At 39.9% G+C, this 15,277-nt stretch overlaps 5 protein-coding genes across 5 annotated transcripts; 2 read left to right on the top strand and 3 right to left on the bottom strand.

Annotated features, from left to right (window-relative positions):
- Positions 1–24: 24 nt before the first annotated feature.
- LOC105696883 (syntaxin-1B) lies at positions 25–7,264 on the top strand. Its single transcript, XM_012419684.2, has 9 exons — positions 25–741; positions 924–1,019; positions 1,115–1,208; positions 1,268–1,342; positions 6,276–6,473; positions 6,545–6,618; positions 6,695–6,832; positions 6,913–7,023; positions 7,105–7,264. The coding sequence occupies exons 1-9, from the start codon at positions 583–585 to the stop codon at positions 7,174–7,176; spliced, it is 1,017 nt and encodes a 338-aa protein (XP_012275107.1). The 5' UTR covers positions 25–582; the 3' UTR covers positions 7,177–7,264.
- Positions 1,351–5,754, bottom strand: LOC105696881 (condensin-2 complex subunit D3). Its single transcript, XM_012419681.2, has 2 exons — positions 2,179–5,754; positions 1,351–2,040 (listed from the first exon to the last, which is right to left on the bottom strand). Exons 1-2 carry the CDS (start codon positions 5,718–5,720, stop codon positions 1,527–1,529), a joined length of 4,056 nt encoding a protein of 1,351 aa, XP_012275104.1. The 5' UTR covers positions 5,721–5,754; the 3' UTR covers positions 1,351–1,526.
- Positions 7,253–8,896, bottom strand: LOC105696882 (lymphokine-activated killer T-cell-originated protein kinase). Its single transcript, XM_012419682.2, has 5 exons — positions 8,588–8,896; positions 8,225–8,461; positions 7,855–8,148; positions 7,561–7,785; positions 7,253–7,494 (listed from the first exon to the last, which is right to left on the bottom strand). Exons 1-5 carry the CDS (start codon positions 8,700–8,702, stop codon positions 7,310–7,312), a joined length of 1,056 nt encoding a protein of 351 aa, XP_012275105.1. The 5' UTR covers positions 8,703–8,896; the 3' UTR covers positions 7,253–7,309.
- A 63-nt stretch (positions 8,897–8,959) lies between these two features.
- LOC105696971 (beta-1,3-galactosyltransferase brn) lies at positions 8,960–11,356 on the top strand. Its single transcript, XM_023433093.1, has 2 exons — positions 8,960–8,981; positions 9,646–11,356. Exons 1-2 carry the CDS (start codon positions 8,960–8,962, stop codon positions 11,130–11,132), a joined length of 1,509 nt encoding a protein of 502 aa, XP_023288861.1. The 3' UTR covers positions 11,133–11,356.
- A 102-nt stretch (positions 11,357–11,458) lies between these two features.
- On the bottom strand, positions 11,459–15,255 carry LOC105696970 (ubiquitin carboxyl-terminal hydrolase 5). Its single transcript, XM_012419864.2, has 13 exons — positions 15,066–15,255; positions 14,853–14,978; positions 14,590–14,766; positions 14,418–14,524; positions 13,796–14,323; positions 13,649–13,720; positions 13,336–13,528; positions 13,045–13,197; positions 12,795–12,976; positions 12,325–12,710; positions 12,012–12,218; positions 11,816–11,925; positions 11,459–11,744 (listed from the first exon to the last, which is right to left on the bottom strand). The coding sequence occupies exons 1-13, from the start codon at positions 15,159–15,161 to the stop codon at positions 11,679–11,681; spliced, it is 2,403 nt and encodes an 800-aa protein (XP_012275287.1). The 5' UTR covers positions 15,162–15,255; the 3' UTR covers positions 11,459–11,678.
- Positions 15,256–15,277: the final 22 nt, after the last annotated feature.

The following is a 15,277-nucleotide window of genomic DNA, read 5'->3' on the forward strand; positions in this document are numbered from 1 at the left end:
TCTTAAGATATATACAACCTGGCCTGGCCAGCCTACATGCTATGCGAGTAGTCGCCGAACTCTTCCGAAATTAAAATAATTAATGTAAATATACTTTGCCTCGTGCAAGGAATGCTTAAAAAAAAAAAAAAAATTAATCTTCACTCGCCTAGAAACGAGAATTTAGAGCAACAAAACTTTTGGAACGAAGAACGAATCGCTACAAGGCATGCCTGGTGATCAGCTGTTTCTAAATGCACCTCGAATAGACTCTGTGAACGAATTACACTCAGCGACGCTTTATCACAGGATATCACAGATCTGTTAACGCAGTCGTTGGACCTCGAGCACAAAGTCTACGAATTTCCGCTCCTCGGATCCGAAGAATAAAGGTACGTTCGCGCCGCACGGTGATCTTAATGTCGGCCTTGTCGCACAGCTGTCTTAAGTGGCTATTTCCTCTCGTTACATTTCACATGCAAACGATGCACAGCAGAACGGAGACGAAGTCGACGTCCAGACGTCGAGAAGAGCTTCGAAGAAGAGTAGGGTTCCTCGAGTCACATTCCAGAATTTAAAACACACGTGCACCCCCTCGAGTCGATGCAGCAATCGACATTATCAATTATCTCCTATGTACCGATAAGGCTGATAAAGAGCCTCGTCGAGCTTACGTGCCAAACGCGTTTGTTTCCAGTGTCGACGATATCTCCAAACAGTGGAGCTATCATGATTCGGGACCGAATGCCTGATTTATGTGCCGTTAGTATTTCTTCCCACTTTAAAGAAATGTCCACGTGTTATAACACAAGTGTTGGGTTACTTCGCTCCCATCTGGAGGAAAAGTATGGGCGAGATTGACTCGCTAGAACGGAGGAGTTCACTTGTCTCACTGTTAACACTTCACCGGAGGAAATAACAAGGGCTCGTTTTGCGTCTTCCAGAATCAGAGGAATGGCGCCCCGTTGGCAGGGAGGTTCCTGCGAGACGTTTGCATCCACGTCTCGCATAACAAGAAGCTCGACAGGATTCTGAAAGAAGTACGAGGCTGTTTACGATCACCGTTCGATGCACTGGATCACAGGAAAGTGTTAAAGTGTTTAGGTATATTAAAGTTTCACTTGTGTTAACACAGGTCGAAGACATCCGTGCACTGATTCAACTCATCAGCGACAACGTCGTCATCGTCAAGGCTCTGCACAACAATGTCCTCTCGCACACCAACCAAGGTACGTTTAACTGCATTTCGAAGCAATGCAGCTTCTGCGGTAACCACACAATGTTTCAGATATCCAGAACGAGTTGGATACTCGGATGTTCTCCATTTCTCAGACAGCCTTTTGTGTTCACAACAAGCTGAAAGGTAGTCCAACGCAACCGATGGCACTAAACCGCACTTGTCATTTCACTTTCTGAGTAACTATCAATCATGCCCGTTGTTTCTGTCGATCTAACTACACCGTTAATAATTATTCAAACGAATGGGATCACAAGTGACGTCTCGATACCAGCAGTTTAGTGTTGCAAGGGTTTAACACCGCTAGCTGTCATTGCGTCGAAACTTGCTTCGCCACCTCTAAAGTTGTTCTTTCTACAATAGTACTAGCGTCGCCGGATTCCCCTGACGATTCTGGTGTAATCTGTAGCGCAGGCATCTCTTCGCAGTCTTCCTCTTCGCAGCTTTCGGAAGCTCTTTGATCCTGCATGAAAATAGGACTGTGCAGTGATGACATGAAACGGTCTGCCTCCGTGCCAGACTTCGGTGTGCTGTGGCTAGGCCCTGGTTGACAGGGACTCGGAGTTGCCAGGAATCTTTGAAACCCGGAAGGTCCTGGTTGACAGGATCGTTCGCTGCACAGCGATGACCGAGAAGGACTTCTCCACTCCGATATCCCTGGATAAGTCAGAGAGGAGAGCCTGCGAAGCACAATTTTGCAGGTTTTGTCAATATTAATCACCGAAGGACTAGCACTGTTTCTTGACGGCGAGTCCCTGGCAGTAATCGAATTCTCCTCGCCATCCAAAGCCTCCTCGTTGAGCCGCATTTTCTTTCCGTATTTTCTGAAACATTTAAAATCATCATTTCAAAGCTGGATATTTATTTCTACCTTTACTTCTTATAACTTATTTGAATTCACTGCGTTATCGCTAAGCCGATGTCTGCAAGTTAGTCAACTTTAGACCATTCGATCTACGTACTTTGTATCATTGGCAATTTCCTTCTCCAAGTTGGGATACTTGACGAAGAGATGACCCAGTTGCTCTTTATTGTAATCCAAAGCAACTTTGACCAGATATCTTCTGACGTCTGCTAGTAGTGGAGTGTCAAACTTGGCAAGCTTTTTCTTCAGCTTCACCAGAATCGGTAACAAGTTCTTCAGCCCATGATCCTTGATTTTATTAACGACAAGTGAGACTCCTGAGTTCGTGGACGTCAAACTTGCAGGCTCCTCTAACGCCTCGTCTTCACTGTGCTTGTTAAAAGAAGACAGCTGTAAATGTTCGCTGGCAAGGATATACAGCGCATCCTTGAAAACACACTCTCCACCTTTCACTCTGACATTGATAACACTAGTTAGAGTTCCCCCAAGGATTTCATAACTAAGCTTTGCGATCAAATTAAATTTCTGCTCTGGATCGAGATGTTCCAACATGAAGTCATAGATCTTCCATCGTTTGGTTTGGTTCTTCTGTCCTGAGAGGGTAAGCACATGTCTCTCCCGGTCAGTAATGCGTCTGTTGTTAAACAGTCCCTGTGGGCGATAATTGTTGTAATGAAATAAACTCTCGATGAACTGTTGCGACACCAGGGTTTTGTTCTTCGCAAGGAGTCTCTCCCGGACCAGGAAGATGGTTAGCTCTCGGATAGTCTCATCGGTGTCGGAGAGCATGGTTAGGATGTGAAAGAAAAAAGGTCCCTTAACTTTAATAAAATCTTCCAGTAAAAGCTGAATGAAGAGGATCACAATTGTTTCTCGTACCACAGGGTTGGCGTCTTTCATGCAGATACACATATCCGGTAGGTAAGGCTCGACGAGAGCTGTAAACCTGACACAGAGATCCGCTAAAGCCTTCGCAGCGTTCACTTTAATGGCAGGCTCTGTCTTTGAGCTGCCATTGGTGGAATTCCTCATAAGTTGGCCCAGTATCGGCACAATCTCCTTTGCAATCTCAAAGTCTCGCATTGCTTGTTGGCCTAATAGAGCCACGGCAGCTGCTTGCAATTCTTTGACACGTTTTATAGCCTCTGGCAAAGAATCCCACTCCAATAGCAATCCTTGAAGAATAGTAAGTGTCAAAGTAGAGATCGAGCCAGTACCCAGAGTCGAAGAATGGCCAAGAGTGCACAGAGCTTTTAAATAAACACTACCTAACTCTTCGGTCTGTTCCTGTGCACTGAATATTTTCTCAAGGTGAGCCTCCGAACACTTCATGAGCTCCATCGCTCTCCCTTGCACCATCTCTTCTCCGTTCTCAGGATGAAGGTGGCGAATCACTCCGTTCAGAATGTCCAATGACAGACTGATCAACTGGAAACTAACTGTAAATTTTATGAGGCAGTCCCACATGTGAGAGTAAAGTTTCTCCAGAAACTCGTCGTCTAGAGACGACCACGAGTTCCTGAGAACCTCCAGAGTCAGGCACGTCACGAAGCTGTCGCCTTGCATCAATTTCTCATAGTTGGAGAAATGTTCTTTCTTCACTGGAATTTTTTTGTTTTCCGACAGAGCCGCTAGAAGGACCCAGGCAGACACGTCGTTCTGTGTCCCGAAATGGGACTGTATATCGAGGATGACAGAGTCTGCGATATTATTTTGCTGCATCCAGATGTTGCATGCTTTCGACAAATGCTTTCTCATCTTCATGCGAGTGAGTTGGCGAATAATCTTCCAGGGCAAGTTGTTCATAACGTCATCTTTCCTTCTATTACTCTTTGAGACGTGTCGAATTTTGTTCAACACCAGAGATTCCAGAGACTCCAGGACCTTCTCCTGCACTTTCACTTCGATGTCAAAAATCTGGGGCACAACAGAGCGTACCCACTCTTCTGGGAGTTTGCGATGTCCAGGGAATTGCTTGAGTAGCTGCGTCAATGTCTGAATAGCGAACACTCTCACAGCTAGTGACGGGTCCCTACAATGCGAGCCTGTTATAAAAATCGTCCTGTCGAGAATTCCTGGGATCGAACCAGACAAGTTTCGAAGGATCTGTATGGCACTACGCCGTACCAGTGCTCGTTCGTCTTCCACTCGTGACATCAGCATAGAAATAATCGTGTTTGAGCCAGGAAGTGGATTGACGTCTTTAAAAATGGCGCATCTTAATTGTTCCAAAAGTGGCAGTGGAGCCTCTTGATCGGATGTCTTGAATATGTCTTCCATCGTCATGATGCCTGTATTATCGGAAGAATTACTATACTCAGCGATAGTGGCCATGGCTCTTCCACGAACCATACTCGATATATCCACGCAGCGACTTAAAGCAGTTGCGATTAATATCTTTCTTAACTTCATTCTCAGTGCCTCTGAAACTTCTGTCAAGTCGTCACGGTCTTGCAACCTCTCCGTTAAAAATTTGAAAATTATCTCCTGAGCAAATATTCTAAAAGTTACTTTTTTCTGGTGGGCCAAAAGTATTAGGTTTTCCATACCTTCGCACAGCATGCTTTTTCTGCAACAGTTAATTAGCTTAACAATAGTCGCTGCCTGTTTCTGTCTAGGGTCCGATCTTTCTGGACATTGGATCATTAAATGCTGTATCAGCGTCACCAGACCGAGCCTTGCATGCTTCTCATGAGCGAAATGCAGATTCCTCATAAAATGTATCATAGTTTCTCGAACGACGTTGATTGCTTTATACGGTAACTCCGTGTAACTAGATAGGAGATAAGGCAGTACATATTTCGCTATCAGTCTGGTGGTATCTTTAACAGGTCCATGTTTAGAATTGCACAACTCTTCGAGTGCGGCATAGGCATTATACGACAAAGAAGAGATTGAAGCCTCTGTACCGTTGAATTCCGACTCCAAATGATTTTTGTTTGTCTCGAGTTTAGCAATTTCTAACAGAGTCTGAACCGTAATTTCTAAAGAACGAACTTGATCTCGCATGCAGAAAGATTTCAACATTAAAATTAAATCATACATTACACCGTTTAAACCTCGGATAAGCGTTATTTTCTCGGTCTGAGGAAGACTGACCTCCATGTGCTCGTCTTCGTCCTCGGAAAAATCATCCAAGCTAAAAGATTTATCGAGTTTTCTCTCAAACAACATGTCGAACAATTTCAAACTTCCTAATGCTCTCTGGTACAAATTTGGATGAAACACGTTACAGGCATTGCTCCCTGGAACGGTCAATAGTACAAAGTACAGGCTGGTTGCCTTTAGACAATTCTGCCGAGAATCCTCATCTGCCCTGATATTTTGACCACTCTTCAAGATGTATCCTATAACAGGAAGTAAACTCCTTATGTCGACGTTTACCATTAAAAGATCTTGCCAGGAAAACCTTGGTTCCTGTTTTTCCTTCTCGCTGGAACCGATGGCTTCTGACATTTCTTTCTTGACTATGACATACGATTGCTTTAGTAGTTCACCCATGTCTTCGCTGTGTACGTACATCAGGTAGTCACCGGGGATTTCCTCGAACCTCAGGAAGTCTCCGTCCCAGACCGATTGGATCCATCCTGGATCTAAGTCCTCTAATTTAAAGTTCTCAAATATTTGTAAGGGCTCCATTTTCTCTCAACAACCTGTTAACCAACTCGCAACAATATCGGTAAATGTATTTGTTATCGCACTTTCTGTCGATACTGGGTTTGAGTAAACATAACCTCTTCACTCGCGTTTCTGACTCGTGGCTTTTCTTCGTCTCTCTGGGAGATTTTAGTAGACGTATTAGATTATCTAGCATTCGATATAGAGTACGATAATCTTTATCGTGCAATACTTGGCTAAAACGAAGAAGACATCCGAATTTTAAATTAGCGAAGACGCTGAACACTCAATCACGCGCCACGAGCGGCCACCTTGAATAGATTACAACAAAAAGAACTCGTTACAATAGGAGTCATAATGCTCTAGCATAACACTTATCAATATCGATTGGATATTATGAAAGATTGCCGGGCACGCTTAGATTTGAAAAATTACTTATGCAATTTATTGCGATCTTTGTTAGACACCTGTTAAAAATTACTTGACAAATTCATCATAATGAATATTGAGGACGTCATTTATTATGAAAAACCAGGTTTGCTTATTTTTAAGAGACGCTATCATATTTTCGTGCAGATATGGGAAAAGACATCGAGTCTATCGATGAACCGACCATTCAGAGTGCCAGGGAAGGTCCAGCGTACAAGAGAATTAAAATTTTGCAGTACTCGACAATGTCTCGATTGTTTATGGATATTATGCAGGAGTATAACCAATTGTTAATGAGATATCATGACAAGTGTTCATTGCTATTGCAACAACAGCAAATGTTAAGTAAGTCTTATATGTAGTATCAATCCTTCGCTCACATAAATTGTGTATGTAGGAGTATGGGTTAATTCTAGCAAAAAAGAATATTACATATCAAGAGTTAAATGAAATGCTCGATGCGCAGGAAACCAGTCTGTTTGTGGATAATGTAAGTATTATTAGATATGATGTTTCACTAGTATTGTAAATATTTTAATTGAAAATCTATTAACATTTCTCTCCAGATATTACAGGACACCAGAGAAATAAGACAACAGTTGTCGGACATAGGGAACAGACATAAAGATTTATTAAAGGTAGAAAAAAATCTCCAGGAAATTCGAGATCTGTTCTTACAGATGTCAATTATGGTAGACAAACAAGTGAGTATTAGTTGGCAGAATTTGTTTAATACGGTGCATTAAAATTAAAGCTGTAAAATAATACTTGGGAATTTTATTAGGGGCAGCAAATAAATTCTGTTGAGTACTTCGCTGGTGTTGCAACGGATAATGTGGACAATGGACGCTTAGATCTTCAGAAAGCAGAAAAGCTAAGCCAGAAGCACAGAAAGGTGCATATTTGGGATATTTCATATTTCAATATTTACAGTTGCAATGATTGGAAACAATATTAATTTGAATTTCTTTTTCAGAGGAAATGGAAACTGATTATCATATTTTGTATTATAATTATCTTTCTTCTGTTAATTATGAACTTTTTATAATTTCCAATCTGTACCAACATGTGATAAAAAAAAATGTACATACGCATATCTTACAATTATTTTAACAGAGTAAATATATTCGTCCATATTCTTATTTTTTATTTAGCCATTGGCTTTATCGTTATGACGTAACTTAATTAGTATTAGTATTGCTTGCCATACTTGTCGATTTTGCTTTCACGTAGTTTTCAAAATACTTAACAACTCCTTTAGCACTTGGTCTCGTTTTGTAATCTGTGTCAGTGCAAGCAAAAAATATTTCTAGAACGTGTTGATATTCTGGTCCTACTTCCATAGCTGGTAACGGTGGCCGTGTCCCTACAATTGCTACAGTTTCAAATTTGTTCTATGCATTATATTTACGTTATCATAAAATAAACTTACCATACTTTGAACTATAACAATTTTTCAGGCATTCTAAGGTGTCATCCATATCGGTGGCACAACTTTCGTTAGTGGTTTTCGCATCGCTAAATGATGCATCAGAGAAAGAAGCGTCTTCTGTAGAATCATTGTCCGATTCAATGTGTGGTGGTGATAAAGCTATCATTTCCCAGATTACAAGACCATATGCCCACATATCCGCTTTATTCGTTATTGGTCCACATTCTTTAAAAGATGAGGCAAATAAAAATACAGAACCCAAAATTTATGAAATTAACTCGACATTGCACAAACCATTTATTACTTCGGGTGGGCTCCAACACTCAGTACCAATGTAAGTATATTTTCCCTTGGAGGTATCCATTTCTAATGAATCTGTCAAAGGTACCGAAACTCCAAAGTCGCATAACTTCACTACATTACAATTGTCAGAAACCAAGATATTAAAACTTTTTACATCGCCATGCAAAATGTGTGCAGTATGATGTAAATACTCCAAGCCCTTAGCGACTTCGAAGCTGATTTTCAAAATATCGCTTGCAGGAAAAGACCTTTTGTCCGCTTCTACCATTTCCTCTATCAGGTCTCCTATGTAACAAGTTACGTCACGGTAAAAATACCTGTAAGATCGTATTAAAATTTTGCCCATTGCAATTCCACAAACCTAACGACTGATCCAACTTCTCCATCGCAAGGCATAAGTCACCCTTTAATGTATCGCCGATCCCTCTGAAGCCAACAATATTAGGGTGACTTAATTTCCTAAGAATATCTGCTTCCAGTCGAATTCGTTCAGTGTACCTCTTATCGTCCGTTATCTTACGGTTTAGTTTTTTAATTGCCCATGGTGACCGAGCGAACCCAACCTTAGGCGATCGCTCCAAAGTGAAGACGCTGACTCCTGTTAGTGCCAATAGATTGAAAGTGAATATTTATTTAGAAAATAAATAGTCGTCATGGAAGGATAGGTTCATCTTAAATGCCTTTAATTATTAAAGACAGTTTCTAGTCATAGATCGTCGCTTACCACAGCCATAACCTAGATGTTTAAGAAAGGGCGACGGTGGAATGCGAATTGGCGTGTGTGCCTCGGACTTGGGCTCCAACCTCTTACATTTATTCGGCGTTTTGAACGGTTCCATTCTGGGGAATCAACGATTTCGTATTGTATTGTACCGTATCTTTTTGGATTTCGGCCTCTACTGTAGGCTCAGTACCAGTGTAATCAACGATTTTAATTAATCACAATAAAAACAGGAACCCGGCGTCAGTCTTTGTCAACCGTTTTTAAATCAAACCCTGTCGACCGCACAAAAATTACGCGTCTTCTGAAATACCCAATCAGACGACGGCATTAATTTCTCATAAAAATATGCTCATGGGCAGGGTCGCGCCAGAGATGACCGGCCCGGTAAAGAATCGTGATTGGTCGATCCTTTGCCGGTGACGTCGTCCAATCACGGAGTCGGGTCACGGCCGGCGGATCGCCAGTTGCTCCTGATTGCCATAATGGTAAGCCCACCACCGTCAACTGCCGCATGGTATTACCATCATGAATCCGTGAGCCGCGAACGGCAACTGGTAGATGGCACAACCATCGCGAGTGCGCGAGCCCCTACCAGAGTTTATGTAATTTTTTAATTATTGTTGTACTTAGAATTTTTTGGCTTTCCTTTGTATATGCGTGTATACACATCCTTCTATGAAACTGCTAATTCGTTTCACATTAGAAATTAACAGTGTCCCATAGAACTCATCACTTAACGGTATCCAGTGGAATTCATTTTTATTTGTTATTTGTTACACACGAAAGCTAGATGAAGCCTTCCATTAAATTAAAGTAATCCGATCCCATGCGTTAAAAGGTAAGATTGACAACAAGCATGAACTTGTACTAGATTTACTAATGCTTAAGAGGATTAATACTAGTTGTAGAAGACTAACAATTGAGTTTAAATACTTGCGTCGGTAGTTTCAACGAACATTGTCTCATGTATGTACGTTAATAATTTCAGATTGATATTACTGACGTTGAGAGAAATATCATGTACAGGTAGCCAGGGTTAATTTCACAAAAATAAGTAGTTCGAAAGAATAAGCAACTACTGAGATCACTGTTCCAGATGAGTCTAAGAATCGTATCAAAGATTAAATTGAAATATGTGTGCTGTATAGTGATCCTGATTATGGTATTAGATTTCTTTGGAGTGTTTACGCACTTTTTTGAAATTGATTTCAATGAAAATTTCGTCTATCCTTATGAAGGAAACGTACAAAAGTTTGTAGCGGACTTCAGACATAATCGTAAGCCAGATGTCGGTCCAATAAATCAGTATAATTACAGTTATATTCATGAATTAACTAACAAATGTACAGAACCTGAATATTCTAAGTTAAGAATTGTATACATAGTTAAGTCTGCTATTGAACATTTTGACCGCAGGAACGCAATACGAAAATCATGGGGCTTTGAGAAGAGATTTTTTGATGTTCCCTCGAGAACAATCTTTTTGCTGGGTTGTCATCCAAATGACAATGAAATCCAAGAGAAAGTTAACTTGGAGGTTGCAAAGTACAATGACATAGTACAAGCAACTTTCGTTGATACGTATTACAACAACACCATAAAAACAATGATGGGCTTTAAGTGGGCAGTAAAACACTGTAGTAATTCAAAATTTTATATGTTTGTCGACGATGACATATACGTATCTGTAAAAAATGTTTTAAGGTTCGTTAGAAACCCAGTATATTATCCTGATTATTTGAAAGAACCCAAAAAAATGGAAACACGCAAAAGAGAAATTAGAGAATTCAACACCCAAGATTTCACAAATTTGAACAATACGGATATAAATGATAAAAAGATCCAGCAGGAGACATTCAATCTTCACGATATTGACCAAAGAAGAGTTATAGGAAAAGATATAACGGCCAAACAGATATTTGAGTCTAAGCGTCATAAAAGAGGATTTACCGATAAAGAGATATTGGCATCTAAAAACTTGGCAGAAAAATCTAGGCAACAAAGACCAACGAATCTGCAGTTTAAAAGCCAATCAAATTTATTGAACCGTGGATCTCAAATTAATGGGGCACAGGGATCGCTGTTACCAAAGGCTTTAAATAACTCTAACTCGATACAAGTCAGATCGAAAAGGCAGGTTTTTGACTTTGAACTGCCAGAAGACGTTCGGTTGTTTGCAGGGTTCGTTTTTGTCTCTGCTCCACATAGACATAAATCCTCGAAATGGTATGTTTCTTTAAAAGAATATCCTTATCACCAATGGCCTCCTTACGTTACTGCTGGATCGTACATACTTTCTAAAGAGGCTCTTTTAGATATGTACTACACTAGCCTGTATACTCAACACTTCAAATTCGATGATATTTTTCTGGGTCTTGTTGCAAAGAAGGCTGATATCGAGCCGTTCCACTGTGAAGAATTCCATTTTTATAAAAAAGAGTACACAAAATACAGTTACAAGTACGTTATATCCTCCCATGGTTATGGGGATCCAAATGAACTACTGGAAGTATGGAATGAACAGAAAGTATTGGGTAATGCTTAAATATATATTTTTGGAGCGAACATGACCTCGATTCAATTTAATGTGCAATATTTCTCAGCAAACTTGACTATGATTAATGGGGTACAAATTTAAATTTAACCCAAGTCTAAACGACTACTATCCGTATAGTTATATTCTGTTCAACCATTGATTGTTGTATCTAATATTTGTAAGAGATCGTTGAAAAGTACAAAAGCATCAATAAAGTATTTAGTATTCTATTATTTAAGGCAAGTTAGTAATGGAACTGTACATAACTTAATAATCCTGCTGCTGAAGCATTGATCAATAGTGATTTCATGTTACAGTACCTTGCAAAAGTTTATATTAACCCATGCAAGATGACCTTTTCGAGATGTAAAAAATGTAATAATTTGTAAACTGAGATTAGAAGCCAGCTTAAAGAACAAAAATAGCTTGGCGATAAAAATAGTGTATAGTTTAATTATATCTACAGTGGGAAGGTATAAATGATAGTCATTGTTTTTCTCAAGGTATCGTGTTAATACACTGCATAATTCCATATAAAACAGCCAGAGAAAATGGTTACTCGACACGCTGGTATAGGTAGATGTATCCCAATTCCTTAGGTGGATGTTCAGATAACGCTACCTATCGATCAAGATAAATATTTATTATCTGATTTTCCAAAAGGCGAATGTATTTATTTTACTTGCACTTACCTTTTCATCGTTGTAAATAACCCAGTGGTTTTCTTTCAATAGATGACACACGTAATGTCCTACCATAGTAGACGTGCCCATGTGTGAGATAAATCCAGCCAATTTGTATTCTGCAATTGTTCATTTTTAAGAGATACGTTATGGATATTAGGAACAATTTCTTGAGGAATATTTCTCCTTGTACGTTGGGACTTACTGCCGCTTCCATCTCTAAATGGTGGTTCGACGTGTTCTTCTTCGGTGTCCATGGCATTGAGCTCCGATTGATGACTGAATATCCAGTCTGCAGCACGCTCCAAGTTGTTATCCGTTTCTTTGAGAGCCTTAGTAGCTTGTTCTTTTGTAAAACCCATGGCCATCACCATATTCACAGCATCCGGGTTTGGCACAAATGCACTACTATCTGAAAACATATTGCAGACATGACCTCGAAGTAATTAAATTAGACTCAAGAAAGTAGGCAACGCCTGTGACATCAAAATTATAACCTATAACGAATGCTAACAAACCTGTATTGCTACAAATGCCAGGCGGTACAAAACGTTCAGCAAAATCTGAATCCGTAATATGATCCATTAGCCAAGTAGTCGCAGGCTCTAGGCCTCGATTTGCAGTGAAGTACAGAGCTCTTTTGCAAGACTCCAGAGGAAAGCCCATATCCATTAAAAACGCAAGAAGAGCTTTGTTGTATATAGGCGCTGGTACTTCCGAGTCATTTGCTTCTGGTAATAATTCCTCTTCTGGTTTTAGTCCGGTACCACGCAGTGCACTTAAGTCTAGCAAGTCTGGCATATCTACAGACACATCCAACTTCATCGGCTGCCAATCTTCCCTTATGGTGAACTTTTTCAAATGAATTAAGATGTAGTCCGGAAAGCTTGCCAGTCTTGTAGTTCTGAAGATAAAATGGAATTTTTAGGTGGGACACCTATTTGTACTTAGACCGGGGAACTTCATGTGGTTTTACTAATGAACTTACTTCAAAGCAGTTGTTTTTTCATTCAGGGCAGTACTGTAGAATTGTTCTATGATCTCTGTTCGACTGAATGCATCTAAGCACGATGCTAGGTTTATACGAGGCCTGACTTTGGCCTCCGTGTCCAGTTTCACACCCCGTGCCTCGGCCTCCTTTATTTTGGCTTCGTATGCAGCAAGTTCGTCCTTAGATATAAATTTATATTTTGTTTAATAAAATTCAGGTACACTTAATATTTATCGTAACGTAGTACCTTATTTACTGCTGCATCCAATGGTATAGGAATAGGCAATGAGTATTCTGGTCGGTAGGTGTATTTAACCTTGTTAGAACCACAACACTGGTATCGTTCTTCCACCTTGAACTTGAAGCATTCCGCCGGATTAGGCCAGTCTCTACTGTTACGCTGTTTAAAGGAATCTCAATGTCAGTACTTGCTCCAGTCGAATTATTTTTCCTACTGGAGTCTCTGTAAATCTGTAATTCTTTAAACTGACAAAATTGACACTGATTTGACAATTAAAAATTACGTGAAAGTTATTACATCCAAGAGGTTAATCACGTGAAGGAAGAACTCGTGCGCGTCTTGCTGCCGATTGGAGGAGAATCCTGGGTGACGTCGGCCAATTAGAGTTTTAAACATTCGGGGAGAAATACCGGGACAACTGTACTCCTTAGAATTTTCCGGTGGTGGTACGGAATATTTCCCAGATAATAAACCAACTCCCAACTTAGCCCTGGAGAAACAAACACATAAGTGTATGCTCACGAATAGAAATTTGTTTTAAATAAACATTTGAGTGAATACGTTGCTTTCGATTTAAATATTCGTTCTACTACTCTTTTGAGGAACTTACATTTGTGCATTGAAGTCGTCGGCAGCATTGTATACACATTTATTAATTATGTCGCTTGCATTGTCAACATACCTAGGACGTAAATATTAACATTAAAAAATTGCCCAACATAATTTCTGTAAAATCTCTACAAGAAATCAGACGTACCTTTTAATAAACTCTGGAATCGTGAAAATCATTTGCATTACGGAATTAAGGTAGCATGAATTTCCAAGATTTGTAAGTCCGGTGTAACCCGGTCCATATATAGGTGTAAGTTTACTTCCTGTCTCTTGAAGTGCGACCCATTCTCCAAATTTTTGATTTAAGTCCAATTCTAATTCTATCATAGATTTCTCAGTCTTTTCCATCTGAGCGATATTAATTCCCCAGTGCATCAAATGACGAGCTAGATAAGGATCTTCGACCATTTCATTTTCAGGATATGAAAATACGTCCGCCCTACCTTCCTTTGTAATTGTACCCAGTTTTACCGCTAAAGGATAGTCAGTGGTTTGGTAATGTTCAATGGCGTGACCATTTCCACCAGTTCCATCAAAGTATTTACGACCGCACAAGATAGATCCATCGGAAAGATTGAGCCACAAGTTATTAGTAATACCGCACCTCTCGCACTTCCAACCACTAGGCGGTATTTTTTTTCCATTATCTAATTGGACAAGAATTTCAGCATATCTAAAAAGAGAAAAAAAAAACATGTACACTTTTTATTAAAACGCGAATATAAAACCAATTGCATTAAATCAGTGCTGATATTCTTCATACGTACTTTGTAATAAATCTAGCCTCGCCATCCCATGTTTCAGCTAAAGCTTCTTTTTCTGCCAATCTGGATGCCGATTCTGCTTCTAATATAGACTTCACGGCGATATTTACCTATTAAAATATTTTATAAACGTAAATTTATATGTAAAAAAAATACATCAGTGAAATAAACCCACCTGTTCCGGTAAATCGCCATTAGGGTAAGTTAGCTCCACTGTAGTAGGTGGAAGAAAGACAATGATTGCATACTCCTCTTCGTAAGTATACTTTTTCTGATTAGGCATAAAACCGCCTGTAATCCCGATGGCCAATTTTGTGACTTTATTAGATTCATCTTGCTGGTCAGTAGGAATCTGTAAATGAATATATAAAGAAATTATCGGTAAACGTTACACAATTTAATCTTTGGTCGCTATCGTTGAGCCAACGTAATACTCACTTCCTTTTTCGTTTGCTTAATACGCAGGTATACAGGATCTTTGGTTTTATTGTAGTAAAGTTCGAGGTATTCTGCCCCGACCCCCAAGAACGTTTTCAAGCTGATAAACAGACCCAAAGGGGATTCCTAAAACAAAATATTTATTCCTCATACCATCATGAACAGCGATGCATCATGACGATGACCGACAAGAATATTAGGAAAACCGCCTACCGGCGTATCGAAACTAAAGATGCACTCGTCCTTGTAAACTTTGTCCCCAGCTTTAGGAACTTCCACTTTGTCCAAATGTTGTCGTAATATCTCCATATTGCACTAGTTCGACGGTAAAGGATAAGGCAAGCCAGAATTGTTTACCACATACTCCGAAAAAACGTAACCGTGATCAGTCGTGACAAGTTAAACCGCTGAATAGCGAACGAGAC

Source organism: Orussus abietinus, unplaced genomic scaffold (genome assembly GCF_000612105.2).
Source record: "Orussus abietinus isolate OABI.00-Male unplaced genomic scaffold, Oabi_2.0 scaffold16, whole genome shotgun sequence".
NCBI classification, from domain to species: domain Eukaryota; kingdom Metazoa; phylum Arthropoda; class Insecta; order Hymenoptera; family Orussidae; genus Orussus; species Orussus abietinus.